The sequence below is a fragment of the Podarcis bocagei genome, assembly GCF_964188305.1.
Source record: "Podarcis bocagei genome assembly, chromosome: 16".
Taxonomy (NCBI): Eukaryota; Metazoa; Chordata; class Lepidosauria; order Squamata; family Lacertidae; genus Podarcis; species Podarcis bocagei.
This window is the reverse complement of record NC_138142.1, coordinates 21,923,054-21,950,747: the sequence shown is the minus strand read 5'-3', so window position 1 is coordinate 21,950,747 and position 27,694 is coordinate 21,923,054. Positions and strand designations below refer to the sequence as shown.

At 43.7% G+C, this 27,694-nt stretch overlaps 1 protein-coding gene across 5 annotated transcripts in view; it reads right to left on the bottom strand.

Annotated features, from left to right (window-relative positions):
- The window catches only part of TAOK3 (TAO kinase 3), a 117,323-nt gene that overhangs the window by 46,749 nt on the left and 42,880 nt on the right, over nt 1-27,694 (bottom strand). For 2 of the 5 annotated variants that reach the window (XM_081175259.1, XM_081175260.1), the window contains exons 6-13: nt 27,600-27,645; nt 26,421-26,517; nt 24,331-24,444; nt 20,565-20,656; nt 19,426-19,519; nt 16,774-16,855; nt 15,461-15,628; nt 9,209-9,415 (exon numbers count right to left, since the gene is read on the bottom strand). In XM_081175259.1, the coding sequence (XP_081031385.1) occupies nt 9,209-9,415; nt 15,461-15,628; nt 16,774-16,855; nt 19,426-19,519; nt 20,565-20,656; nt 24,331-24,444; nt 26,421-26,517; nt 27,600-27,645 (900 nt within the window). Of the gene's footprint in view, nt 1-9,208; nt 9,416-10,761; nt 15,409-15,460; nt 15,629-16,773; nt 16,856-19,425; nt 19,520-20,564; nt 20,657-20,998; nt 21,124-24,330; nt 24,445-26,420; nt 26,518-27,599; nt 27,646-27,694 lie in introns of those variants that run through there. The other 3 variants (XM_081175261.1, XM_081175262.1, XM_081175263.1) reach the window with 3 other exon arrangements.

Genomic DNA, 27,694 nt, shown 5'->3' with positions numbered 1-27,694 from the left:
TAACAGGCAACAGGTCACACTGTAGGAAACAAGTTCCAAAAAGGAGAAAATAGCCATGTTCTGGAGAACCTGGGAGAGCTCTCAGGAAGAGGGCCTAGGCCAGGGGTGTCAAACTCAAATTCATTGGCGGGCCGCATCATCAGTTTGGTCACCCTCAAAGGGCCGGTTCGAGTTCGAGTGTCTTCAAAGCCCATGACACCTTTAACAGCTGGATTAAGTAATGCAGAGCTTCTGGCTCATGGAACACTACACCTTGATTTCATTTGAATACATATATGAATATAAAAATTGTTTGCTGTTTGGCTTGGTGTTTAAGTTACACAAAATGTGCAGGTTTTAATTTTTCTCATTCCCCAAATTTTAATCCAGCATTTGTTTGGATTTTTTCCCCTTTGCTACCTACCCTAAACCTTTGAGGAGGGCGGGAACTGATGGATGGACATTGAGGAAAAAATTGCATGATGTGTAAATACCCTAAAAAATAAACCAATTCCTTATCAGCTTTTTTTCCATATATAAATTTTTGCAATGCGCACCCTGCGGAAGCCGCGCCTGAAGTTATTTACAAAACATGCACTTGCGTATCGAATTTGCTTTTGAATCGCGAATCCCCAGAGGCAGAGGATGCTGTTCATTGGGCAGCGCGGAAACGCGCCTAAAGAAATAAATAAAGAAAAGCAAAGCAAAAGCACGCCGCCCCAAGTATTCACAGGGCACGCTCCCGAAACACAAGCGCGCTCTCGGTCTCCCTCTCTCCAACGCGCGCGAAGCCGGCTCTGCCCTTCTCTGCGCTCCACCTTGTGCAGGCGCGCTGGGCTCCCGCCGGGACTTATTTCACGCCGGCGAGCCCGAAAAGAAGTTGAGAGCAGCAGCAGCGGCCTCCCATATCCAACCCCGCCCTCGCCGTGTCAAATAAGTCTCGGCTAGGTAGCTGGAGGAGGGGGAGGCCTGCGCCTGCGCAGAAGGGACCCGAGGCGCCCTGTGCGCGCCATAGCCCAAGCTTCCCTCGCAGATATATATAGACCAGACTACACGGGCCACATGATGAGGTCTGGCGGGCCGGATTTGGCCCGCGGGCCTTGTGTTTGACACCCGTGGCCTAGGCAATGGAATCTTTGCTTCAGCACCAGCTTGCTTAACCAAGCACCCAAGGAGTCAAGCAAGTCACTGACTGCTCAAGGCCCATCCCCTAGCTGAAAAGTAGCAGTGATATTAAGGAGGTAGAGCTCTGCCTTTGAGTTTAGCAAACCTACACCACAAGCTGGCCACTAACCAAGCCCTTGAGCATAAGCTTACATGGGACTTCAGGTGCTAGAAAAGATGCAGTTGCTGATCATGGCTCCTTGCTCAGCAAATCTGAACTCATCACAGAACTTGTCCCCTGTTCCGCCTCATACTCTCGTTTTGGTGGTGTTGCAAGATGCAGGATTCCACACTCAAGACTCCTACAGACCTGCGCCCACAGAAGAGCCTTCTGCCTCAGAAAGAAGTCTGGGTAATCCAGGACAGGGACCTATTATTTATTTAATTTATATCCCTCCTTTCCTCCCAAAGGAGTCCAGGGCATAGACTGCCCCCCTCCATGAATGATACTGTTCACAAACACAGCCCACCACCTCCACAAACAGTTCTAACAGGTGACACATAATTCGTTGCCCTGGGCTCCTTTGGGAAGCGTGGGATAGAAATAAATTAAACAAACAAACAACTTTGAACACTTTATTCGTGAGCATGCAAGTAGCTCATTTACTAGACTTTTGTTAGCTCTACAGTATCTGGTTTTTCAAATGGATCCAGTAATTCAGCTTCCTCTGTTGCACCACCCAAACCCCTTGCAACTTGAGAGATACAAGTTGCTTCCCCCTAACCTGACCCAAATGCTAATAACCAGTAGCCTACGACAACTTATCAAGCCCACTTTTAGATCCCTTCCTTCTTGCTTCTCTAACCGGTTATTTTCACTCTAAGCTAGCTGAAAGCTATATTCTGGGCTCCAAGTGAGACTTTTTAAAAAAGTAATCTTCCATTTTTAATCAGACATAAGACCAAACTGGACAATACGCAACATTCACAACTATATTTCGTATATCTGTAAGTGTATGTGTTGGTGTGTTTTTTAAAGGGGGAGGGTGTTAAATGGTAGCTGTGAATGGGGGCAACTAGAAATCGGACTGACGCACACGGGGAGGGGAAGTTTAACCCTTTACCCCACATGTTGTAGTTCTCCTCAAAAACACCCCCTCTCTCCAGAAGCCATTTGTTGTGGGAGGGAATTTTTATTTTGAGGCAGGATTAACCACAACTCCCCACCATGGTGCCAGTCCAAATTGGGCCCCATGGCTATTTAATGCACCCCTTCCCAAACAGATATGTGAAAGTTTAGCCTTTTGCTTGTTTCTTCCAAGTAAACTACAGTGGTACCTCGCAAGACGAATGCCTCGGAAGACGAAAAACGCGCAAGACGAAAGAGTTTTTCGTTTTTTGAGTTGCTTCGCAAGACGAATTTCCCTATGGGCTTGCTTCGCAAGACGAAAACGTCTTGCAAGTTTGTTTCCTTTTTCTTAAAACCGCTTGAAGAGGTGCAGTTGCGACTTGACCGTGCTTCGCAAGACGAAAAATTCGCAAGACGAAAAAACTCGCAGAACGAATTCATTTCGTCTTGCGAGGCACCACTGTATATCCTTATGCAACCAACCATAGACCATCTGTTGCTCTCATTTATGAAGCATTTAACTCAATTTCTCAGGCTTCGTTTCAGTTGGGGATGTGGGCTAACCACACAGTAACTGTATTTGGCCATATTCATCCCTTGATACCCTAAGCTCCTTCCTCCTGTCCACCTCGCCAACACCAGAGTCTAAATTTAGATTGTGATTTCCTCGGGACAGACTTCTGCTCATATTATTCTGCAGGTGGACAGAACTACAGAATAAGCAAAGCAGGCTTAGTTGGACTAAGAGTTCACTAAGTAGTCTGCAAGTGAAGTTGAAGACTTTCTTCTAGAGCAGGGGACCTCTGGGGAACCTGTGGCTCTTCAGATGTTGTTTGATTGCACTCCCATCATCCCTTGGAGCCCAGCACTGGAGGGCTACAGGTTCCCCATCCCTGCTACTGACTCAGGAAGTATGTTCTCATCAAGTGTTCCAGTACTACTAGCAGGTTCTGCTTCTAAGGTCCAGCAGATTAAGACATTCTGGCAGCATCCTCTAACACACCTGTGTCAAAGGACTGCCTCAAATACCTGTTCCTCAACACATCCACAAGTTGCTGAACAAGAGGCTCGGTGGGTGGTACGCTAACGTGTATCTCCAGTTTGTGAGGTCTCACATTAATATCATTGCAGTGTAGATGTTATTTCTCCAGTCACAAGTGAATGAAAATGAGAGCTTGTAGTGGTATGACACGCTTTTTTGGACACGGTCCAAAACCGACCCCCAAACCTGAGTTGTAACTATCTTTTGTAGACTACTAGTGAAAGGTATGAGGCTCTAAAATACCTTCATCTGTTTGTTTTTTTCGCTGGAAAGAGTATAATACTTAGGGTTGGGACTGCAAGGCACCTTTTCTGATACAGTGGTGCCTCGCAAGACGAAAATAATCCGTTCCGCGAGTCTCTTCGTCTAGCCGTTTTTTCGTCTTGCGAAGCAACCCTATTAGCGGCTTAGCGCTATTAGCAGCTTAGCAGCTATTAAAGGCTTAGCGGCTTACCAAAAGGGGGGGGAGTGGAAAAAAATCGGAACACTCGCAAGACGTTTTCGTCTTGCGAAGCAAGCCCATAGGGAAATTCGTCTTGCGAAGCAGCTCAAAAACGGAAAACCCTTTCGTCTAGCGGGTTTTCCGTCTTGCGAGGCATTTGTCTTGCGGGGCACCACTGTATAACAAACCCTTAAATACATGGATGATATCTTCTGTTTCTTATATAAACTAATTTGTGGTGTTGTAGCTGAATCTGGATTTAAAATAATTTCCTATATGGAATGATAAGTTTGCACTGGTTGTGCAAGTTGGGTGTCCATGCTCTGGCCACTCTACTGATTTCTTTATAATGAAATAACACCATTCAGAAGCTTGGAAAGCCTCAGGAAGAAGGAAATTGCTGACACCATTTGAAAGGCAACCCCTATGCCATAGGCACAAGGTTTGAAAGGACTGATACGTATTGGGACTGGTTTCTCTTCTGGGCTCACAAACCTCGAAAGCACCCAATTACCAACCATACATCTCCTCTCACCTTGGCACAAACTCATTCCAGCTCACAGAATTTGTACACACTCATTCCAGGTCAGTTTTTTGCTTTCCGCATTGCTGGTGTCAGAGGCTCTGGAGTCTTGTGCCACCCTATTCAACTTCCATGATGAAAAGTACCTTCTCACAGGTCCCCATCGTGTTCTGCCATTTTGCTTCCTTATGATCTTACCTTGCATGTGAAATCCACAAACTCTTCATTATGTTTTCTCCAGATGGCTCTTTTGCTTCATTAAAATGTTTTCCTTAGCACTTTCAAAATAGCCTTTAAAACCGGAGTGTCCAGAATTCACTTTTGTACTGAAAGACTGGTTGAACAGTTGTACAATAATAAAGCTGGCATTTCCAATTTGCTTGAGTGTTCCTTGATGACATTGTCTTATTTAGGCATACATTGGCTCTGATAATTAATATATTCTTTGGTTACTTGGCTGCATTTCATGATTGTTTCTAGATATTTGTAATGATTGTTCCTAGATACTTGTAATTTTCTACCTTTCCCACATGGTCATTCCTTTTCCTTATTTTCTAGTATCTTAAAGTTTATTTGGGAATATGAACATGAATTCAGTCTTACTAGTGCTTTTCTGTAATATGCAATTCTACAATACCTACGTTCTTTTGTACCATTTCCGCTCTTAATAGACAAATGTCATTGTACGATACTGAGCCGTCACCTCTAAACTGAGCAAGGAAAGTTGTATGTTCAAGAATGGGATGTTTTCCCCTGAATAAATAAGCACCCTTAAGGACTGAAGGGCGTGTACTACTTTCTCCCAGGCTCATGCACGATGGGGGGCGGGGGAGGCCAAAGTGAAGGGAGTAAATATTACAAGACTTCACCAGAAGCACCCAAAGATTGTGACCTCTGTTCAGCCTGGATTTCATAAAGAAACAAAAATCATGTATACATTCTCTCTCACACAGCCTTCTGATAGGAACATTTATGGAACCACCCTAAGTCCTATATCCCTCTAGGCTTCTTCTCAGAATGGTTGTCTTTATATCTACTTGACTCTCTTTCATGGAGCAATTCTGAGGCCTAGGGGGATGAGTAACTGGGATCTCAGGCAGTGGGTTTAACTAGCTTTGGCAACTATTCTTTGATGCTGCTCATGCGAGCTTCAGGAAAACAGCACAGGCTGCTTGGATGCCAAAGCACTGACAGGGAGCATCTTGATTCCGAATCTCCAATTGCTATTAGAGGGAGCAAAGTTCAAGCTGTCATCTGCCACTTGATAGGGTATATAGCTAAAGCTGATGCCTAAGCAGTTAGGAGGCTTTGTGGAAAGAGGGAGGAGAGGCCTGTTCCCCAACCATTTTATATTCCAGCATTTCCCAGTTAGCTGCTCAGATGGTGCAAACTTTTAAAAAGCTCCTGGGTCAGTCTCTGCCCTGCTCCACCCTTGGTCTGATCAAGGGGAGCTACTGCTTCTGCACCTGTTCTGTGGCCACACTTCTTTCCTTCACCTTTCTACTGCCATAAGTTTACGTTTGAAACATAGGGAGCTGCATCATATCTAGTCAGACCCCTGGCCCATCTAGCTCAGTGTAGCCTACTGACTGGTAGTGGCTCTCCAGTTTCAGAGCAGTGGTTTTTCCCTGACGTGTCTAAGGATGCCAAGATGTTATCCTGGCCTTGTGTATACAGAACAGGTGCTCTATCATTTATTCTACCTTGCCTTGCTCTAACCTTGCTTGCATCCAACCTTGTCTCAGCCTAAGCTTAAAAGGAACCAAGTTTGCCATCAAGTCCCAAACAACTAAGCTAGGTACCAAACCTATTTCAGATGTGAGAAGATGTGTACTTCTATAAAACCCTCAACATTTTCCATTTAAAATCAGCACAAAGCAAGCAAGCTGGGCTGTGTATGTCTTCTCTCTCTCTCTCTCTCTCTCTCTCTCTCTCTCTCTGTGTGTGTGTGTGTGTGTTTTGAAAGGGGGTAAGCAGCAATTTATACTGCACCATTCATTACTGATGCCGTGTGGTTTTATGTACACACATATATACACATATATAATCAAGAACAAAGCACCTCTGATTAAGTCTAAATTGGTCTGGCACCAAAGAGATCTTGAGACAGAGCAGAAAGCCCACCAGAAATGTCAGCTCAGTGTGTTGTAGCAGTGAAAAGGGCAAATTCAGTGTAAGGGAAAGGGATTGGAGAATGGAGGTAAGCCCAAACTGGCATTTTGATGTAGAAATGTCTCCCTTGCTGTTTAATAGCCAGGGCAATCTTAGACTCCATTTGTCTCAAATTTAAGTTTCTTGGGTGATGTGGACAGATCATAACCAGGAAGAACCTCACCTTTACATTTCCCACTTCATGGAAGAGGGGTACACCTGCCTCAGTTTCAGATTTCTCCAGTAATAAGTATGTCCTGAGCCAATGCACATGTCACACTTTTAGCTGTTCATGGGGGTAGTATCCTAATTTTGAAAAGTCCTCTGAATGAGGCATATGTGCATTTCTCTACCTGAATACCAAGGCATATTCCTCTCTTCCCCCATCTTAAGCCTGCTTCAAGTGTGTGATGAGGAAATACTCCATGAGTACAATATTCACTGGAAGGCCTCAGATTGTAGAATTATTAGAAAGAGAAACTTCTCTCTATCCACTTTCTCCACATCATTTGTAATCTTACACACCTCTATCTTGTTGCTCGCCCCTTTGCTCCCATTTTCTCTGAACTATGTATTATCAAATGTTGCAACCTTTCCTCAGAGGGGAACTGGCCCTGCCCCTTGATCATCTGAGTTGTCCTTTTCTGAACCTTCTGCAGTTCTACAATATCTTTTTTGAGCTGAGGTGACCGGAACTATGGACAATATTCCAAGTGTGGTCACAACACAGATTTGTGCAATGGAAATAAAATACTGGCAGTTTTATTTTCAATCCCTTTCCTAATGACCCCTAGAATGGAATTCGCCTTTTTCACAACTGGTTCACACTGGGTCATTGTGAGTCCAAGGTCTTGCTCTGGTTTGGATTACATCAGTGTATATGTGAGTTTGGGGTTGGGTTTTTTTTTGTCCTAATGTGTTTCACTTTACAATGAAATGCATTTGCCATTTTAGTGCCCATTCACCCAATATGGAAAAATTGTTTCAGAGCTCCTCACAATTTATTTTAATTGTGCTGGACAATTTTGGTTATCATTAGTGGACTTGGCTATCTTGCTGCTCAGCCTATCTCCAGATCAATTATGAACAAGTGAAATTGCACAGGTCCCAATGCAGATCTGGGAGAACCATCTATTTTCCCCTACTCTCTGCTTTCGGTTTCCTAAAGATCTAATGCTCCATGAAAAGGATCTCTCTTCTTATTCCATGACTGCTAAGGTTACTCAAAAGTCTTTGGTGAGCAAATTTATCAAGTGCTTTCCCTATGACTGGAACAGGCACATCCCTAGTTTATATGAAGACAACTGAATTACTAATCTTCCTTCTTCAGATGGCTGACTGTCCCTCAAGTATAATTTTCTTTCCTATTTCCCTTCTTAAAAAAGGTGTTAACGTTCTTAATTCAAGTTTCATTAAATGCTTGTATTCTGTTCTACTTTGCAAACTTTCAGCAGGCAAATGAACAAGCAGAGCCAATTAAAGAGGCTCAACTCCCATTTAAATCAATGGGTTACGGTATCTCTGACTGTTTCTGGATTAGGACCATTATTGTAATACACTTAAGTTTTGTGGTGCTGCAGGTTCTTGTGTACTGCTCTTCCTTTCCTTCTTAAGGGTGCACAGAAGACAATGTATTGCTCAATGTATGTGTACTGAAGTATTAAAACTCTTCCACAAGGGAGACACCATTTTTGTACTTTCAAAAAAAAAACAGAAGCATCTTCTAAACCATCTCAAAATATTATGTGTAAGACTTTTGGTTTCTCTTTGGAAGTACTGAATCAAAGGTGCCTCTAAGGTAGGGCTGCAATATTTGCAAATGGGCAATAAGTTATCTTCAGTGTACACTTAAGGTCTTCTGTCCTTCTGTTCTTGCATGCAGTGCCTTTCCCTTTGTCTTCTTATCCTCTTGGGCCCAAAGGTGGGCTGCATGACTACCGTGCCAGGATTTATAGGTGCATCACCTGACAACAGACAATTTTCAAACTCTTTCAAAGAGGAAGAGAGGGACACCGTCTTCATTTCACCATTGTGCAGTTGCAATTGCTGCTGAGCGAGTCTAAAAATACTATTCCAATGGAAGTCTCAATGCTAACGCCTTCTTTTTGCCTGGGGTCACAGGCTCCTGAATGTATCCTTTCCGCTGGCCAAGTGAGACCAGGTGACGATGTGTATAGTAATGTAGGAAAACAGGAGAAGAAAGCATGCATATTTGAGCCCTCCAAGAACATACCTTCTGGGAGTGACCCAGTTCACTGTTAACCTGTTGAGGGGGAAATCCAAGCGCGGGTCTGGATTTGGGTGGAAGTTATTGAAGTTATCAAATTAGTTTGGTGGATGTGACCATTTCAACCAACATGACAACCACTTGGGGGAAGACAGATGTTCAGAACACAAGGTGGTGGTGGTGGAATTACAGGCAAGGACAAAGGTATACATGCAGTGCTGAGGTGCAAAAGCAGGGGAAGAGATTAAACAGAATTTTCTTAAAAGGGCAAGTCAATTCTTTGTCTCAGAGGTTTCTCCTCACTGCCATCTTCACTTTTTTTAAAGGTACTCGCATCTTACACATATGTGTTTCACTTTCCAAACACTACCCAAAAAATGCGAGCCTCCATTCATTTTCTGGGCACTATGATACACGCACTTTCAAAAAATGCGTTTCAGAAAACACTGGGAGCGGCCCTAAAGCCTGCAAAGGGCACAGAACCTCCTCCCTTCAGCTGTTTGAGAAACACCCTGCCAGTTAACTTATAGTACCTTCACAGACCTGAAGCAGCAAGAGCAATAAAGCAGAGATTGCCTGAGACTGGGGAGAGAGAGCACCAGCGAACATACCTTCTTGTGCACAACAGAGGAAGTGGAATTAATGGTGCTCTCGTCGTCATGCATCATGACCAGCTCAGAGCTGCTCTCATCCATGACCTCCTGTATGCTGTTGACACTGCTGTTCTGACTGCCTGTGCTCACAGACATGCTGGGGATAGAGTGGTTGCTGCCCAGACTGTCCATCTTCCTATTCAGGTTTGTCCCATGCTCACTCTCCTATAAGACAAGGGGCAGGAGGGTTAAAAAAAAAAAAGAGAGAGAGAAGTATATGCACCATAGGAGGCAAGACTCCAACACACACTTCTGCAGTGGCAAGTGTGCAGGAAGGATCGTTTTCATATTTCATTAGTAATTTTTCTCTCTCATCAGATGCGATGGTGGCATTGAGGCAGTTTGCACTGAGGAGGTAGCCTTCCTAATACACGCTTTCCAGAAAATCTTTCCTGCCCACTGAATCTTTTTGTCATTCTTGCTCTTTTTAAAAAGTCTTGCGGTTACGCCACTGCACAGTGCAGTTACCCCAAAGCAAAGCTGTGTCACTGCCACACCTGAACTGAAAACCTCAGGCTTTTATTTCTTAATGCACTGTGGCCTTGTTGTGCCCCAAGAATGCTGCCTTGTCATCCCTGTGGGTTCTACACAGTGGAGTCTAAAAGCAGAGATGGCCTTCCTAGTTTGTTCTTTCAACACTGTGCATGGTGGCAAGGTCTGATCAAGTCTGTAAAAGCATGTGCACAAATGTGCACCCCTGATATACATGGTTAAACTTGTGCAAACAAGCATGGGCAAGACCTAAAAGAAAAGGTGATGGTGGGGAAATCCTTTTCCTAAGAGATTGCAGAAGGCAAACGCATGCAAAATTGGAAGTTGGAAAGAGGTCTACATAGTGAATATGTAGGCATGCAAGTTATTGTTATTGTTTTTTAAAACACTAATAAAATGGAGGAAGGGGAAAGGTAAGGGTTGGAATGGAATGAGATGAGATGGAAAACACTGGACCTAACAATCATTGCTATCAATTAAGAACAACTTGGTAGGACGCCCCTCTTTTGTTAAATACAAATGTTTGCATCAAATAACAAACAGGTCACAGTATTGAGTACAGACCAACAAAGCCAAGAACTGGCAGTGAGGCCATAACTCTTCATATTTCAAACTGCAGTATCATAGCAATTTGCTATGGGCTTTAAATGAACAGTGCTCCAGTTTTTCATTCTTGTACTTGTCTACCATTTGAAAAATCCCAATGGTGAGGCCTAACCTTTATTGGTTTCAGAGATCTGGGATGCAGGGTCTAAAGCAGAAAAGAGGATGCTGGCAGGAATCTTTCTCTGGATTCACCACCTTGGTTCCCCCCATTTTTCTGGGAGAAAAAACGAAGGAAAAACTACAATTCTGACCCTAAAAGTACCTACCTTACTTGACACATGATTATTAGTGAGCTAGTGTATTGACTTCATTTGTAAATTTAAGATTCTTGTAGTGCCAAAAACCCCACTTTGCATTAGTTTAAGCACTCTTTGCCAAACAGTTGCATATTTTCAGAAATTGTCCTAGCTTACCTTCATTTTCAATTGCCTCCAATGGCACCATCAGGGAACCAAACCTGCAGGTTTTATTTACTAAAATCCATCACCTTCATCATCACATGTAGTAGCACTGTGATATATACCTGTATTAATCCAGGGGTGGGTGAATACCCGTAAGGGGAAACAGAACTCAACAAAATTGGGGGGAAAGCAAGGGGGTACAGAGAAAGAAGGTGAATGTTCACACAATCTCGTTTTCTTGCAGGTGAGGAATCTACTCTGCAGAAACTGCTGGTTTCAGTACTAGTACTGGAACTGGTGAATACTTAGTGCAGCCCTACATGAAACCTGAGTGTGTGTTTCTTAAAGAGTTGGCATGTGCAAGCCTGTAACAGAGAAAACAGTGCATACAAGTACAAAAAAAGTTACAGGTCTAAAGGAAATTATATTTTAAAGAAAATGCACACAGGCAACCTTAGCTTTCCATTTCCTGCTAAGCACATAATTGTCTTTTTCTCAACATATTTTGCAGAAGTTCCTTTTCTGCACATTTCAGAAAGTTCAGCCCCCCTTATAAAAAAAACAAACACCCTTTAAGATTATGCACATCATGTGCCACAGGGTGGGGAGGAAGCGGTGGTCACAGATGGGAGCATTTCCTCCAATATTTAGAGCCCTGGGAAAAACGTTAACTCACAAATACATTATCTGAAGAGCGTCAACAGTTTTAAGCCGTTATGCAGCCTTAGAAAAAAAATTGGACTGGTACAGCTGAAACAGTCACACGTGCACTGACTGCATGGGGGTGCTTTGGCATGCCCAGTAACGCTCAATTTCACGTGCAGCACACAGATATTGTTTGGAGGGCTGAAGATCAATATTGTTTGGACCATCCCAAAGGTATGTCTTGGGTGAGGGCAACTTGTACTAAGAAAATGGTTTATTGATGCTTCTCCGCAATCTGCCTTCTACCACTTCAGCCCTCTCTACATCCCTGCCATGTGCAATATAAATCTGAGGAGGGAAGGAAGCCCTTTTCAGTCTGAGGGGTGCATTTGCTCACTGGCATCCTTTTGTCAGAGAAATGGCCAAGAGTCTTTTCTTTCAACCATAGGCGATGCTCCGGCCATACAAGAGCAAAAGCCAGAGGATTCTGCCCATAGACCACTCCCCTCCATCCTGGTAAGCAAGAGGCAGGGTCACAGTTCAGAGGCACATACTGTACCAGCCAGACAAAAGTGGTTGAGGCTGTGGAGAAAGCGAGGTATAAACTGGGGGGGGGGGTGACAAGAGGCAGCCACAGCTGTCTTGAGGGCTACATTCAGTCCCCATGCCTGAAGTTCCCTACCGCAGACATGAATTGAGGACTTGGGCATCAGTGTTCCCATTTATTTCGTAGGCCACTCTTGAGTTTGAACGCTTGACTTGAACACCTTCACTGGCCTTTTTCTGAGGACCAAACCTCGTGTTAAAACATGTAATTAAGCAACTGCATGCTTTTTTTCCTCTTTGCTAAAACAGCAGCCACGGAAGGCTCGATCAGGATCAGGACTACAATGTAGTAAGGAGGGTTTACCCTTCGCCTCATCATAAACCTCCTGATGCAATGTAAACAAATGACATCTCCAGCGCTATAGGAGATGGGGGAAAGTGTCCTCTCCCAATAGATTAATGATCTGGAAATAAATGCTAAAATTGTAGCCAGATTTCAGTGACAACATGAAACTTCTCGAGGGCTGGATTGCGTTTGGCTGTGTAGGAGACCATGGAATTGGGAGCTTTCGGGGTGGAAGTGATTCACAAGTTCCTGCTACTGCTGCTCATCATCAAGGAGTGACCTAGTATTATGAGCAAGCGTTAAGACTGACTGAATGACCCACCGTCTCCATCCATATTCTTCATAAAAGACTATAGAGTTGGTTTCCTTTAATGTTTTCAAGAAAAGACTGGCCAAGCACCTATTGGAGATGGTTTAGGTATACAACCTGGTGATGGTGCAAAGTTGGTTGGCCTTTCAGTGTTGCAGTTCTACGTTTCAGGATCTTTTGGGGGGGAGGGGGAAGTGGGGACAGAGAAGGTGCCTGCTCACAAGCAAAGCACCTATATGTTGGGCTGAGAACTAGAAATATATATATATAGTGGTTACTATGAGAGTCTTGGTCCAACCCTCTGCCCAGCAAACAAACCTACAAGTGTAGTTTTGGCAGCAAGCATATAAATGGAAAGTGGAAACCCTGCCTAACTTAATCACAGCACAGTAATAAGTTTGCTGACAGTTTCACCTGTAATGGGAAACAATGGGTTTTTATATGTTTTCCACATTGGCACCGCATCTTTCTAGGTTTTGTATGCCTCAGTGCATTTAGGTTTCAGTTACCTGAGAGACCGTCTACCCCGGTATATATAGACCTGTAAGATCTCTCATATCTTCTGAGAAATTCTACTCATGGAATCACACCCTACAGAATATCACAGGGTGGTGGCCTGAAAACAGGCATATTCTGCTGCCTTTCCTCTACTATGCAGTGCTCTTTCCTCTGTCATATGCAAAGCAGCCGCCATCAGTTGCTTCAGACATCTTGTAAAGGCTTATCGTTTTGCTCAGGCCTTCCCTGACCCATAAGCTTTGGGTCCCAATTTATGTGCACGAATTCCCCTGAATCTCTTTTTACTTGCTCTGATGTTTTTATACTATTTTATTCATTTTAGGCTGCATTTTTGTTTTAATGCATTTTGTTTTTATGTTGTACACAGCCTAGAAGATTTTAAAATGGTAAGCAGTTTAGAAATGCTCCAAAATTAAATATATATATATAAACGTTAGGCCATGCCTTGCTTGCTTTGGTGCTGACTTTATAAACAGAGCCTGGCCATTAAATGCTGTATGGCAAAATTTACTTCTATACTCAGGACCGCTATCTTGATAATTAAATGGCCTAAGGTTGAACTTCCCTAGTATAGGCTTCCCAAGAGCCTTATCAACTCCCTAAAACTTTTGTTTTAGAAGGTGTTTAATTCTGTGCTGGGCCAAGTTAAAATGCTCCTACTATTGCATATCCAAATTTAAACTTCTGCCTTTTCAAATTAAGGCCACGAAAGTAACTTAACTCACAAACACACGCAAAGCTATTTTCATTGTTGAAAGCACCCCTGGAATCAAGTAGCAACTAAATGTGTTCTCTTAGCAACACTGCTAAGAGTGTTACTGCTAAGAGTGTAACACTGCTAATACTGAATGATTTTTTTGCCCAATTCCTCTACTTTGGGGGCTCATCCTTCTTACTAGATTTCAGAATTTTCTTTGAGAGCAGAGGTGCTTTTATTCAATAGCAGCAATGGCCTGTTTCGTCAGCTGGGAAATCAGGAGGCCCAAGGTTATGACATCACCTCCTCTCCCAAGTGGGCTCAGCCTCAGAAAAACCTAGCCCCTCACAGTCTAAAGAATTTGACAGCCACTTCTCCCCCAGCCTGCAGAAACTCTTAGCACTAGAAAATGGGCAGATTGCTTCAGAGTCTCCCGTTCCTCCATGAGAAGGGAGCAGAAGCAGTCCGTAGGCTAACAGTTGCCCATTTTTGTTCTACAGCCAAGGGCAGGACACCTGTTTCATCCTGAGGGTTGCGCTGGCTTATGGGCAACCTTCCAGGCACTGAATGCCAGAGCAAAAAAGTGAGCAGAGCAACGGATGTGACTCTGACAGCAGGCTACATCCTAGCCACACAAAAACCTGAGGCTTTTGACACCTTTCTCCATCCAGGTGCAAAAGAAGTATCATCATCGTTCAAGTACACATTCTAGTCAGACAAAGATGCAGCAAAGAGATGGTGAGGGGTGTGGGTCCAGGAAATAGCTCCAGTGGCCAATAAGACGAGGGCTGCATTCAGCCACCAGGCCTAAGGTCCCCCACATTCTGTCCAGTGTAGGCAAGCAGGGGCCATTGCCTCAAAATACAGCGAGTCAAGTAAGATCAGGAGAATGGGCCTGTGGTGACTCAAACATCAGATGGAGCTGAGGCGCTCTCGCCATGCTTTTGCACATGGCCTGACCAGTTTAAGGACATAAGAGACCACTAGATCAGGCCGGTGGTCCATCTGGTGCAGCATCCTGCTCTCACAGTCGCAAAGCAGAAGTCCCCATGGGAAGCCCTCAAGCACAACAGGTCTCCCCCCTCCTGCAACATCCAACAACTGGTGTTGAGAAACATTACAGCGTCTGACAGTTTAGCAGAGACCATGATATATCTTCTTTGGATATTTCCCACTTAACCAACTTCCAGTCTCATCTACAGAGTTATCAATCTACTTATCTGGCCCCCAGTCTGTTGGACCCATCCTTCAATATACTTTAGCCTGCCTTGGTCTTGCTTGGTTTTCTCAATAAAGTTAACACATTCAGATGGAGTTGGCCCTATGCCTCATGTACTCTAGAGCAGAATAGAAAGGTGGGCAATCCTCTGTTGAGAATAAAGGTGGTTAGGGGGTCTGCTACCTCCTCAGACTAATGGGTGAGGCTTCAAATTATTCTTTTTCCATAGACCTGGTGGCACACTCCACCCTATTCAGACACTTAACTTCAGAAACCTAGAGGAAAATATCATGGCCCAGAAATAAGATACAATTGATTCCTGTTCACAACAAAATTCAGCAAGTCATGCCTGTGAAAAGGGGGTTGGGGAGGGCCATGTGTGGTACAGGGGTCATTATTACCAATCACCGGTATAGATAAACTTGATACCTCCTCCTCTTCCTGAGACTCATTCAGAGGGCCATTGTGGGCCTCTTGGAAAAGGATTTTCTTCATTTTCCGGTACTGAAGGTTATCCAGTTCTCGCACAGCGTCCTTCGTTCTTTGAATCAAGTCTATTAGAACCCGGGGCGGTCGCTCACAGCGAACAAACTCATGCTGGTTTTAGAAGGAGACAGAAGCACTCTAGGTCAGAAAAGGTAAAACCCCACAAAAACGACACGTGTTCTCAGCAAAATAAAAAATATATATTTAAAATAAATTTAAAAATAAAAATTGTGCACATTGCAAAGGTCACCTTTTTATATTTCAGTTAAGAACATTAAATTGGAGTGACTAACTGTGGTTGAAAAATAAAGTTCCTTTTTTAAAAAAAGTGATACCCCATATTTTTAAAAGAAGTGTGTTCAGGGTAGATGGCATTATGGTGAGCTTTCCTGCACACCTGAATTCCAGCAATAAATAATAGTGCCCCCCCCCTGTTTTCAAAAAGGAAGTGGCTGTACAATAAAATAAAAAAGAAGGCAAAGCTCCCCAAGGAGGCACAAATAATTCCCAGAATTTCTCAATTGCCACTATGACCTTTCCCAGCCCACTTACAGTGAGTATCATTAAGACATACTAATTGGAGACCAATCAGCTCCAATAGACCACCCTTCACGACAGCCCTTTACAGCACCACTGGCACATTAGGTTAAATGACAACCAGGGATCTCAGTTATGCAGAGTAGATCCACAACCATGCAGTGCTGACTGGGGAAGCACTTTGCTACTGAGCAGTAAAGTGGATATGCTGGATCCCCTAAGTCACCCCCTCAGTCCTCCAATCTACCCTCACCTGCAACTCATCTCTAGCACCATGGCACATACTTGCCTTCTCTCCTTCTAAACTCATCTCCAACCTTAAACAACTTCAACCTGTTTATTGGTAGTTGCAGCAAAACTGCCATTATTATTATTATTATTATTTAAAGTGTTTCTGGGGGCGCACCTGAGGGTTACGCGAGAAGGCAACTGCTCTCTAAAACAACTCCCCCCCCCACCTGGTGCCCTCCATAGGTTTTGGAGCACATTTCCAATCATCTCAGCTAATAATGGTCAGGGGGACAGGAGTCATAGTCCAAAACAAGCGGCGGGCATCAGGCCGAGGAAGGCTATACCAAGGAATTCCGAATATGCAAGTTGGGCGTTTCCCTGCACAGCACCTACCAGACCCAAATCAAGCCACACGGAAACTGTCCTTGATTTCCCCCTTCACACTACAGAAAGTTCACACATAGCCCAACAGAAATCCGAAAAGTTACCCGCAATAGTTCTGCCGACGATGGTCTTTCCTGAGGTATTTTCTGCAAGCAGTAATCAACAAATCCCCTAAAAGAGTTCGTCCTGAGTATAGGAACAGAGAAGACACGAGAATAAATTTAGATTTGGGGAGGTAAGGGGAAAGCAAGACAAAGAAAGCCATCAAGCCTGTTACCCCGCCATCACAAGTTATACTCAGTACAGTCAAGTGTGGTGCAACAGATAAAAGGAATACTGGATTTCAGGTGTGAGAAACACAGGTTTAAATCACTGGGCAGCCAGGAGGTTTTAGTGGGCAGTTGCAGGCAAACAACCGTCAGCCTAATCTAATCTCTCTCATGGGGCTTTTGAAAGAAAAAATGAACTGTATTCTGAAGTCCTGAATAGTACAGGAAAAAGTTTCCTTCTAAATGCCAATTTAAAAGCGCACAGTCTCCGGCGCAGTTTTCAGTAGCCTGAGTGGCTTTCCAATGTTATAGCTGCCACACAGAATAGCTACCGTGGGGAAGCTTGCTGAGCACATGGTGCAACTGAAGCATCAGCCCCAAGCAGAAGCTCTTGTATTAAGACCCTGCTACCTGACCTCTCCCAAGCACAAGGTGAGGTCACAATATTGATAGCACACAGATCTTTAAAAGCTGTCGGATAAAGGCGGTAACTGACAAAACACGCCAATCTGACCCACAGCATGGTATTCATCTCAGATGCATTCAGCTTGCTGTACAAATTTTTATTAGTATTAAGATGGAGGTCCAAATATTCCCAGAGAGACACTCCACACTATGTGCAGCAATTGCATGGCAAGTTATTTGGAAACACTCGTTCGGTTTCAGAATGGAAAGGCAGAACTTTGAGCACAAGACATTTCATTGTAACTGACAATTACATAAAGAGACATCATGGACAACAGGCAAGTACATTTCCGGGAAAATGGACAACATTTGCAACATTCTGGAGCAAATTATAATATATGGTTATATGTCTTTTACTTTTTGTTGTAATGTGTGTGGGTTGTTATTGTTTTAAGTTTAACTGGGGTGGCTAAACTTTTTTCAGCCCAAGGCCAGAGGTGGATGTGACCACAAACACACACAGCTCCCACCCCACAGCTGATCCATCACTCTGGTGACCAAGGAGCAGGCAATTTATATCCCTATCAGGGCTCTGTCCACCTCTGCGCTGGGTCTTCCTTAATTTCCTTGATCTCTTTGCTGCTGCCTTGAGGGGGATGAAACAGGACTCTGGGCTACGGGTTAGCATATACATTGTGGATTAACATATTTGCATTTTCTCCTTCAATTGAATGAAGTGGCAATCTGAATTTGCCACAGGTGCACTATTTCTTACAGTCAACATGTAAAATGAACAATAGGTGTGGCCCACAGGGGTGCAGCACAGCTGAGTGGTACAGAAAATGCCGTCCCCGCAGAAGGTCCTGGTTCCATCTGTGTTGTCTCCAGTTAAAAGAATTGTGTAGCAAATGACAGGCAGTGATCCATTCACCTTAAGGGATCAGCCTCCACTGGATAGAATATAGTTTTCTGGGGGCTCATCAGCCTGTGCACACATAAAGGTAAAGGTATAGGGACCCCTGACCATTAGGTCCAGTCATGGCCGACTCTGGGGTTGCGGCGCTCATCTCGCTTTATTGGCCGAGGGAGCTGGCGTACAGCTTCCGGGTCATGTGGCCAGTATGACTAAGCCGCTTCTGGCGAACCAGAGCAGCGCACGGAAATGCCGTTTACCTTCCCGCTGGAGCGGTACCTATTTATCTACTTGCACTTTGATGTGTTTTCGAACTGCTAGGTTGGCAGGAGGAGGGACTGAGAAATGGGAGCTCACCCCGTCATAGGGATTCGAACCGCCGACCTTCTGATCAGCAAGCCCTAGGCCCTGTGGTTTAACCCACAGCGCCACCCGCGTCCCATATGCATACATACACTGGAATTTTAATATACGATTCCATCGTTCATGATCCACGCATTTGCTGCAGGAAACATCAATTTGAGGCAAGCATGACTGGCACATAAAATGTGAAGACACCAAGCGGTGTTTCCTCCACATTCTCATCAACACTTTATCCACAGGCTCGCATTCATTGTCACATACCAGGCAGGAACAGGATCTCATCTTTCAAACAAGAAGAAATGGTGGCTGGGGGGGCAGCCATTCCACCAACGGGGAAGATGGGAAGCAGAGCTCACTCCCCCAGCTCTGCTATGACAGGCCAGCTCCCCTCCCTCAAGTTTCACTTGGAAACAAGCCATTCCATCAAACTGCCTCAGCAGGCAAGTTGGGAAGTAGGGCTAATACCATCAGATTTACTGAAAGCCTGGCTCCATTGGGCACCTCCTGGTCCTGCAACCTGGTCACTCTAAGAACAACCGTTTAAGTAACAGTGCCTGAGTTTGATCTCTCCCCATCCCACTCTTCCTCCCTTTCCCTTTTCCCTTGTGAGTCATGCTTTTCCAGATTGTAAACCTGCAGGGGCAGGGACTGCCTTGTTTTAATTGTTGAGTCACTCTGGGAGCCTTTTTTGGCTAAGGAGCAGGGTACGTGTGCTCTAAATAAACGAATAAATAAATAAATAAATAAATAAATAAATAAATAAGGATCTTCAAAACCAGGAGTAGACTGCAGATGGCATCTCTTACCATTCATTTGACTGTAGGGTAGGGGAGTCGTTCTGGGCTATGTGATATAAGGCACTCATAGCATTCATATTGAAGAGGGGTGGTTTCCGTTCCGCTGCAAGGAGAGGGACAGGAAGTAGTGAGAAAAAATAGAGTACATAAGTCCAATGGCACCCAGGAATACAATTTTGTTGAAATACGGCATCCTTTCATAAAAGACTTTGGAAAATTAACGATTGATCTGTTCTGGAGGGTAGAGCAGGGAGGGTTGGGATTTTGTTTTTGTATATATTTTTTGAAATTGTTATATATATATAAGGTATATATTTTGCTGGAGGTGAGTGGGTGGGGTTGTTTAAAAATTGAAGTTCTACAGAGAGTAAGTTGTGTGTTTTGCTTTGAGATTCTGGTGTACTGAATGTTTTTATTTTATTTCTGGTCTACTGACTGTAATAAATAATAATAAATGATAAATGATAAATAATAAATAAAATATAATGATAATGATGCCATCTATCTGACTGGGTTGCCCCAGCCACCCTGGGTGGTTTCCATCAAATTAATGGTGAACAAAGTACGCTGTGTACCCACACCAATGGCAGGACACACATGTGGTCCTGAAACCTCTCTCCTGACATAGCGCACAACTAATTTATTAAAAAAAAATTGTATACAGCAATTCCATTAAAAATATCAAAGTGTTTGCAACAAATATCTATGCAATAAAAACCATGTAAAGATCTGAAGTCATACAATTACAGAAAATGTTTTATCTCAATTGTTTGCTTAAGCCTGGCAGCATAGAGATGTTTTCAGCAAACCTTTAAAGGTTAAAATGCATGGCGCCTGATGAATCCCTATTGGAAGAGCATTCCATAGGACTGGGCTGATGACCCTAAAAGTTTGGCGAAAACCCTGTTTATATCCTGCTTATATTTGGTTTTTTCCTGATCATAGTCAGGATCGAGAGAGCTTTGCAATAATTAGCTTGCCACAGTATAATCATAGATGGCCACTTGAGAGCCCATGGGCTGAATCTGACTCCTGGAAACCCTACTGAATCGAAGTGTGGAAGTAATAGGTTGCCTGTTTCATTTGGTGCTGAGAATCTTTACAAGGTATCAGAGAGGTTGAAGATATATGGCAGCCACGTTACTCACCTAACTCTATGCATGTGATTCCAAGAGACCAAACATCTACCTTTCCATCATACTGTCCTTCATCCATAGCTAGGATTACTTCAGGGGCCATCCTACCATGCAGGGATACAAAGAGAGCATATTACGCAACACAAAAGCAAAAAGACACACACCACAAGGGGTGGGGTACAATTTCCCCCCACACCCTCCAAGTTATCGTCACCAGCACAGCAGCCCCGGAACTTAAAATAATCAGCATGGAGCAAAACTAAGCCATGCTGGGGGGGGGGGGGAATAACACTAGCCTGCTTAGGAAAAAAACAAAAACTTCCTCCAGAGGTGATGGTAAGGGAGTATGAGAAGAGCAAAACAAAGGAGAAAGAAAAAGGACAACCTAATGAGTCTGCAACATGCTGGCAGATGGGCGACCCACACCAACCTCAGTGGCATTGTACCTGGAGTCAGCCAGCAGGGGCTGAAAGGGTCCTAAGGCATCAATTTCAGTCTCACCAGAGACGGTGAGTTTTCCCATTGATACACCAACAGTGTTTTCCTGGAGATGCTCAGCCTGGGAGTGCAGCTATGAAAGAAACAAGGGGATCTGGAGCACAGTGGGGAAAGGCGGGGTCTAAGATAAAAAAGGGGGGTAACAAGGCAAGACAGCAGGGAAATCCACACTAGGGACACAACTACACTGCTGGCTTTGGAGAGGGAATACATACATACACACATACACATACACATAGAATGCACACATAGGGCTCCTGCAGTCTATGTGCCCCGCAACCCAAACACAGCTTCATGGAGTTGCTTAATATTTATCTATGCAAGAGGTGTCCTTGGTTAGATTCTAGTTTTGCAGACAATTAACAAAGCAAGAGATGGAGAGCAGAAAGTCACCTGGACCAGGGCCGGATTTAGGTTTGATGAGGCCCTAAGCTACTGAAGGTAATGGGGCCCTTTATATGTCCAGCTGTCCTTTGTCAACAACAAATTGTCACTGTTTTTTGTGTTGAATATATGCTATATGGTAATTTATGGACCTAATAGGTATCTAAAGCCTTTTGCACGTAACAAAATACATATTTTATCAAAGTAATTGTTGAACTGAAATACAATTAAGAAGAAGTATATTAACAGTGAAATATAATTAAGAATATGTATATTAATAGTGAAATGATTATTAAGCTCTAACTTAAAATCCACATCCAGTTTTTTTCTCCTTTAAATTTTTTGGGGGTCCCCAAGAGAGTGGGGCCCTAAGCTTTAGATTGTTTAGCTTATACGTAAATCCGGCACTGACCTGGACACATTCCAAGGGACAAGGAAAACCCAACTCTAACAGTCCCCAGCCAAGTGGAGGTGCTCATGTAACTGAGAGTTGCCTCATTTGCATGTCACTGTTGGGCTTAACTATGACTTAAAAGATGAACGTGTGGCATGCAGGTGCACGAGGAGAAAATTGCAGCTGCTTTTGCTCTTCCGTTGTTCCTATGATATCAGGAGGTAAGCTTTGTTTTGGCTTAGAGTTACATCTGTGCCTGGGCTCATGGTTCGTGTCTCCCCAAACAAACCAGGATCTGTAAACCAATACGATCTCTGCTGCAGGTACCTAACTGCGTCCCCAACTCCGTACTTCTGTTGGAAGCTGGTGAATGCCCAATTTCAGCTAGAGCGTGGTGGGCTGCCCTAAGACATTGGCTCAGGATTTCAGTGTTTAATCTAGGGAAGGGTCTGTACCAACATTTGACCAATGAGGAATTTGTCAGCAAATGGCAGAAAACCATGGCTAAAAAAGCCACCTCTATTGGTCTGTCTCCCCCCCAACTGTATTACCTGGGCTATGAAGGCGCCCAAAAGGTTTTAAAGCAAAGATTATGGGACAATGCACACAGTGACCTGAGATCTCGGTCACACGCAGTCTGTAGTCCACTGGCAGCAGGAGTTCAATATGGGTATGTCTTTGAGTTAACATCTTACATCAAAAACCTGACAGTACCTAACTATCGAAGGCTTTTCACCAAAGCCAGACTGAATGTCTTCCCCTCTGCAGTGCTGGATGGTAGGTTGAGAGGAGTTCCCTACCAGGACAGACTTTGCTCGTGTGCCCAAGACATCGATTCCATAGGTCATATTTTGTTACATTGTGCGAAGTATGAGCAGGCCAGGGCTGAACTGATACTACCCTTGCTGGTGCCTTTCCCGGGAAAGTCAGAGTCTCACTATGTCAGGTTTCTACTGGAAGACCGGACAAAAGCTAGAACGTTGGCAGTGGCAAAGTTTTTATCGGTGGTTGCAAGAACAAATGAGCCCTATATTCCAAACAAAGTGCTTGAGTAATCTGGAGGTAGGCTGTATGAACTCTGTATTGATTTGTAATGTTTTGTTGGTCTCTGGACCGTAATAAAGATTGTGTGTGTGTGTAAACCAATAAGAAACTTTGCTTACAGCTCATGGTTTGCTTGTGGCTCTCCAAACCATGAGTCTGGATTCAGGCATAACACGAAGCCAAAACACGGCTTAATTATTGGTAGCAAAGGAGCAGAGAAGGAGCAAAGTGGACATGGTTTTCTCCCCATGCACCAGCATACTGGGATTTCAGCTTTAAAGAATAGTTAAGCTTAGCTGTGGTTTCAAGTGATACATGAACTGGGCCAGGGCAGAGTAGAGGATAAGAACTGAGCTGCAAAATCAGGAATTCCCCTGTGTAAACTTCGCCTCTACCATGAAGTCACTAGGGCTTTAGGCAAGCCACTCTTAGCCTCTTTTAGCATCTACACTTTGGAGATGGAGATACTGGGCCAGCTGGCAGCATATGGAGCATTTTGAACATACCAATAGTTATTATACTTTTAACCCCTTATTTCCTCTTTCAGGCACCCAAAACAGTTTTGATATCCTGCAAATTTAGAACTTTCAAAATGCAGAGAGAGCTTATTTCAGAAGATTCAGTCCAGAAAAGCCTACCACCCAAAACAGAGATAGGGACACCATGGCCTTCCAGATGTTGTTAGACTGTTGCTCACATCATCCAACACCTGGCAGGTCCCCAGTGTCTGATTTTGCTCTGGCAGGATTGAGTCCCATCACTCTGGTGCTACAGCCAAAAGGCTTTGCTCTCAACACACAGAAGCTGCCTCATGGGCAGATGGAGCCTGGAGCAGCAGAGCCTTTCCCACTCAGAGGAAACCCTACAAAGAAAGGCAAGGCTGTGGTTCCAGGTTGTAGATTTAGCTGCCACTAAGAGCAGAAGAGTGGGTACAGGCAAAGGGCAAGCAGAAGGCACCATCCATTGGAAGGTCAAAGCTGGTAGATGTGAACCATCAGCACTGTAAGCAATGAAGTTTGTGCTGGAGAAATTTCTGGGAGATTTCCCCATGTATGAGACAAGGGAGATCATAAAGGTACTGATTTCGCTATTGTGGGGGAAGTGGCTTCAATAGTCTTGCAGACACCTGTAGTCTTGTAACACCTGTAAGAGCCCGTGACAACTGCATGAGTGTTATTCCCCCTGTGCTCATTGTTTGAAACAGTTGCTGCGCTTCTCTCTGAAAATGCATTTCCCTAGCAACTCAAAATTGAGTAGCACATTGTGTGGTAGAATTTTTTTTGGGGGAAATGTTTATCTTTTGATCAGGATTGTAGTTACAAACTGGATCAGTGTGTGAGAAAGTGTGTGTGTGTGTGTGTGTGTGTGTGTGTGTGTGTGTTTGAACACACAGTCTCACACACATATAAAGCATCCCATGAAAGACTAAACAGAAAGTTGCACTCCAGTTTCACTTACCAGTAAGGTGTCCCCACAAAGGAATTGGCAGGAGAGGCTATGGATGCGGACCCAAAATCAGCTAGCTTCACCTGACCTGGCTCAGTTAGGAGAATGTTTCCTGCTTTAATATCCCTTTTGAATAGAAGAAGGAAACCACAATCATTGTTTCAAAGGGAGTTTCTGTTTAATACGAAATAAACACCCTGCAGCTCAGAGGTCTGTTTTCAGTGCTTCTCATCCAGCCCCCAAACCATGGACACTCTTCCTTTATTGAAGCTTTGGTGCCAAGATGAGATACAGGCAACAGGCAACCCCAAATAACTGGCAGAGCTGCAGCCAGGTTTTCTTCTTAAGCAGTTCATCGTAGGCTGTCTGGACACAGGCAAACAGAGTGAGCTGCATGAGAGGAAAACTCTTTGGTTCTATGAGAACAGATGGATTACCACATCCTCTAGCATGGAAGAGTTTGGGGTGAGATTAGTTTGATAGGTGACAGAACATTAGCCTTTGTAGAAGATGGTGGGAAACTAGAGCAAGGCTCAGGAAATCTAATATAGTACTGCTGGAAATTTAAAGAGGAAATCAAAATTGGGCACTGTTGGATGGGGAATTTCTACTAATCTATGGGTTCAATTCTGTTCGTATTGACAATTTATGTATTACATGTATAGTGCAAGGCCCCTGCAAACATCCATTAGCAAGATGCCATTAGCTCACAATGAAATCAGGCTACAAGTAGTACCAATGTGTTGCCCTTCAGATGTTGCTGGACTCCCATAAGCTCTGATCTTTGGCCACTCTTGATGGGAATGATAGGAAGCTGGAGTCTAACAACATCTGAAGGGTACCATGTTGGCTACCTCTGATTTAGTGGACACAATCCTCAATATGTTCTTAAAATCACTTTTTCATTTTGGTTCTATAAATTCTGGAACAAATCACCTTGCTGATTCAGGTTTTCTCAACCTACATAAAATAATACATGGCTCTATATATCCAGCAAAAATAAATAAATCTGTGAGTCACATTTCCTTTTGCATAATAACTTTGTAGTCTGCTAACTATACCATTATTGTTGTTGTTGTTGTTGTTGTTGTTATTATTTCCCACAATATTATAAGCCCCCTTTTTAAAAAAAGAAATTATATCCTGCCCTCCAGTTTCACCACTCTCAGAAAGTTTACAATGAACAAATGAGAACAAGAAAAAATGAAAATACATCACTAGCAAAACAAACAAATCTAAAGCAATATTTTACTGAATTTATGTTGTTCTGATCCATTCTAAGCAGTTCTATGTGCTTTATTATTATAATGGTTTTAACGGAGTGTGGGGTTTTTTGGAAATCACATATTCTGCACTGGGACCTTATGGCGAAGGGCAGGAAAAAATATTATAAAAAATAACGTAATACATTGTGAAGGGCCCTGGTAAATCAGGACTTGTAAATCAGTACAAGAACGATATGAAGCTGAGTCCCATGGAAAACATTCATAAGTAGAGCACTACAAACAAGGCAGCCCTCTTCCTGGTGCCAACTACTTAACAACTGAAGGTGGGTCCACCAAGGGAAGGGCCTTGGAAGATGACTTTAACGTTGAGCAGATTTGCTTAGGAGCAAGTGGCCCTTTATATATCTATGTCCCAAGCCGTATAGGGCTTTAAACCTTGGAGGCGAATCAGTGGCCAATGAAAGTTACTAAGGAATTGCCAAGATGCACTCCCAATTCAGCTGGCCCCAGTCAGCAGCCGTATTTTGGACCAACTGGAGTAGCTTTCAAAGCTATATAAAGCGAAGTGGTAGTCTGCTCTGGATGTTACCAGTGATCAAACAACAGCAGCTGCCTTTCTTTGGCCAGGAGGGGTCACCGCTGGCACACCAACCTTAGCATATGAAAGGTGCTTCATGCTACAGATACCTCTTGGGTATCCAAAGACAAAACCTGTATCTATATGTGCTCCCAGATAGTGAGTACAATCCTTTGTTAGGGAAGGAGGCAAACAAACCCATTTGAAGCCGTCTGAATACCACTTCCCTCAATCAGATGAATCAAGGCAAAGAAAAGCAGTGATACATAATATAAAATAAAAGAATTGCATGCTTTTACCTATGTATCTTAAAATGAGAATGCAGGTAGGCCAGCCCCTGCAAGGCACCATCGGTAATGGCAGCAATCTCCACTTCCTGAAGTGGCTTCTTGTGAACTGGATGGGGGGTGGGGGGAGAAAAATTGGACAAAAAAATTAGTTTTATGCAATGCTAGGGTAGGAAGGACTGTATATACTACTGTTAGCAGAGCAATAGGGTCAGCACAAACAAAAACCCTCTTCTAAGCATGGTGATCAAAGCAGAAGCAACTGAAAAACAGACCTCCCGTATCCCCCTGCCATTGTTTTCCTGCTTATAATCATCTCTCCTCTGACTCTACCAGCCTCAGTTGCCCAAACTGTTTCTGAAACAAGTCCACCCATTCTCCCTGATGCTCCTTATGCCTGGAACTCCCTCCTAGAACACCAATGTTGTGCCATATCTCTTCCATCAAGCTTTCCCCCCCGAAACCGACCCAGGTGTAGAAATGAAATGAACGTTGCTTCACCCTCCCTTCACATGTTTCCCTCATCATATTTTGTACACCTATCTCCACTGCAAGAAAGAAAGAGATCAGGGCAGAAAACCAGAGCGATTTTCTCCGTACAGTTTTCTTGCAACTGTAGTTACTTGTGAAATTTAAATGTGCAAGCACACCTACCTAGGATAAGAGTTAGTGGCTCCTGGGCTAAATCTGGCCTATTGAATGGTGCAATTTGGCTTCCTAGCTGCCTGTCTAAGAGACAAAGTATGCCTATGAATGTGCAGGATATGTGGCAATGGAATTTGGAAGAAGGCCACAGGAAGGAGGGAGAACAGGGCCTGTAATCCTTCCTCCTCTCCGTAGCTGGTGCCCAGGCTCACCTCTCTCCAATTTCGTATTTGCTTTCCACCACAGTAAATTCCTAACCAAGAACCAAGGAAATGAGAATACAAGTGATGGATTGACATACTTGGCTTACTTTAACCCAACTGCATGCAGACCCAGGACTGTGATACTAATACTGGAATACTGAAAAGCAACAGCCAGTCAGATGTGATGCATCACACGTGATAGATACCATTCATATATTAAACAGGAAAGAATTAGACTGAACTGTGAATCACCTATGAAATGCTCTGTAGGGAAGGTAACTGCCACCACTAAAAGCAAAGCTATGCTGTCAAAGAAGCATGGTAGGAATATTTCAAGGCTTACCTTCCAACAAATCTGAAGCAGATCCTAAGCAGTACTCCATTACTAACTGCAAGAAGCAGAAATAAATGCAGCCATTAAAATAGAGAAGGAATGAT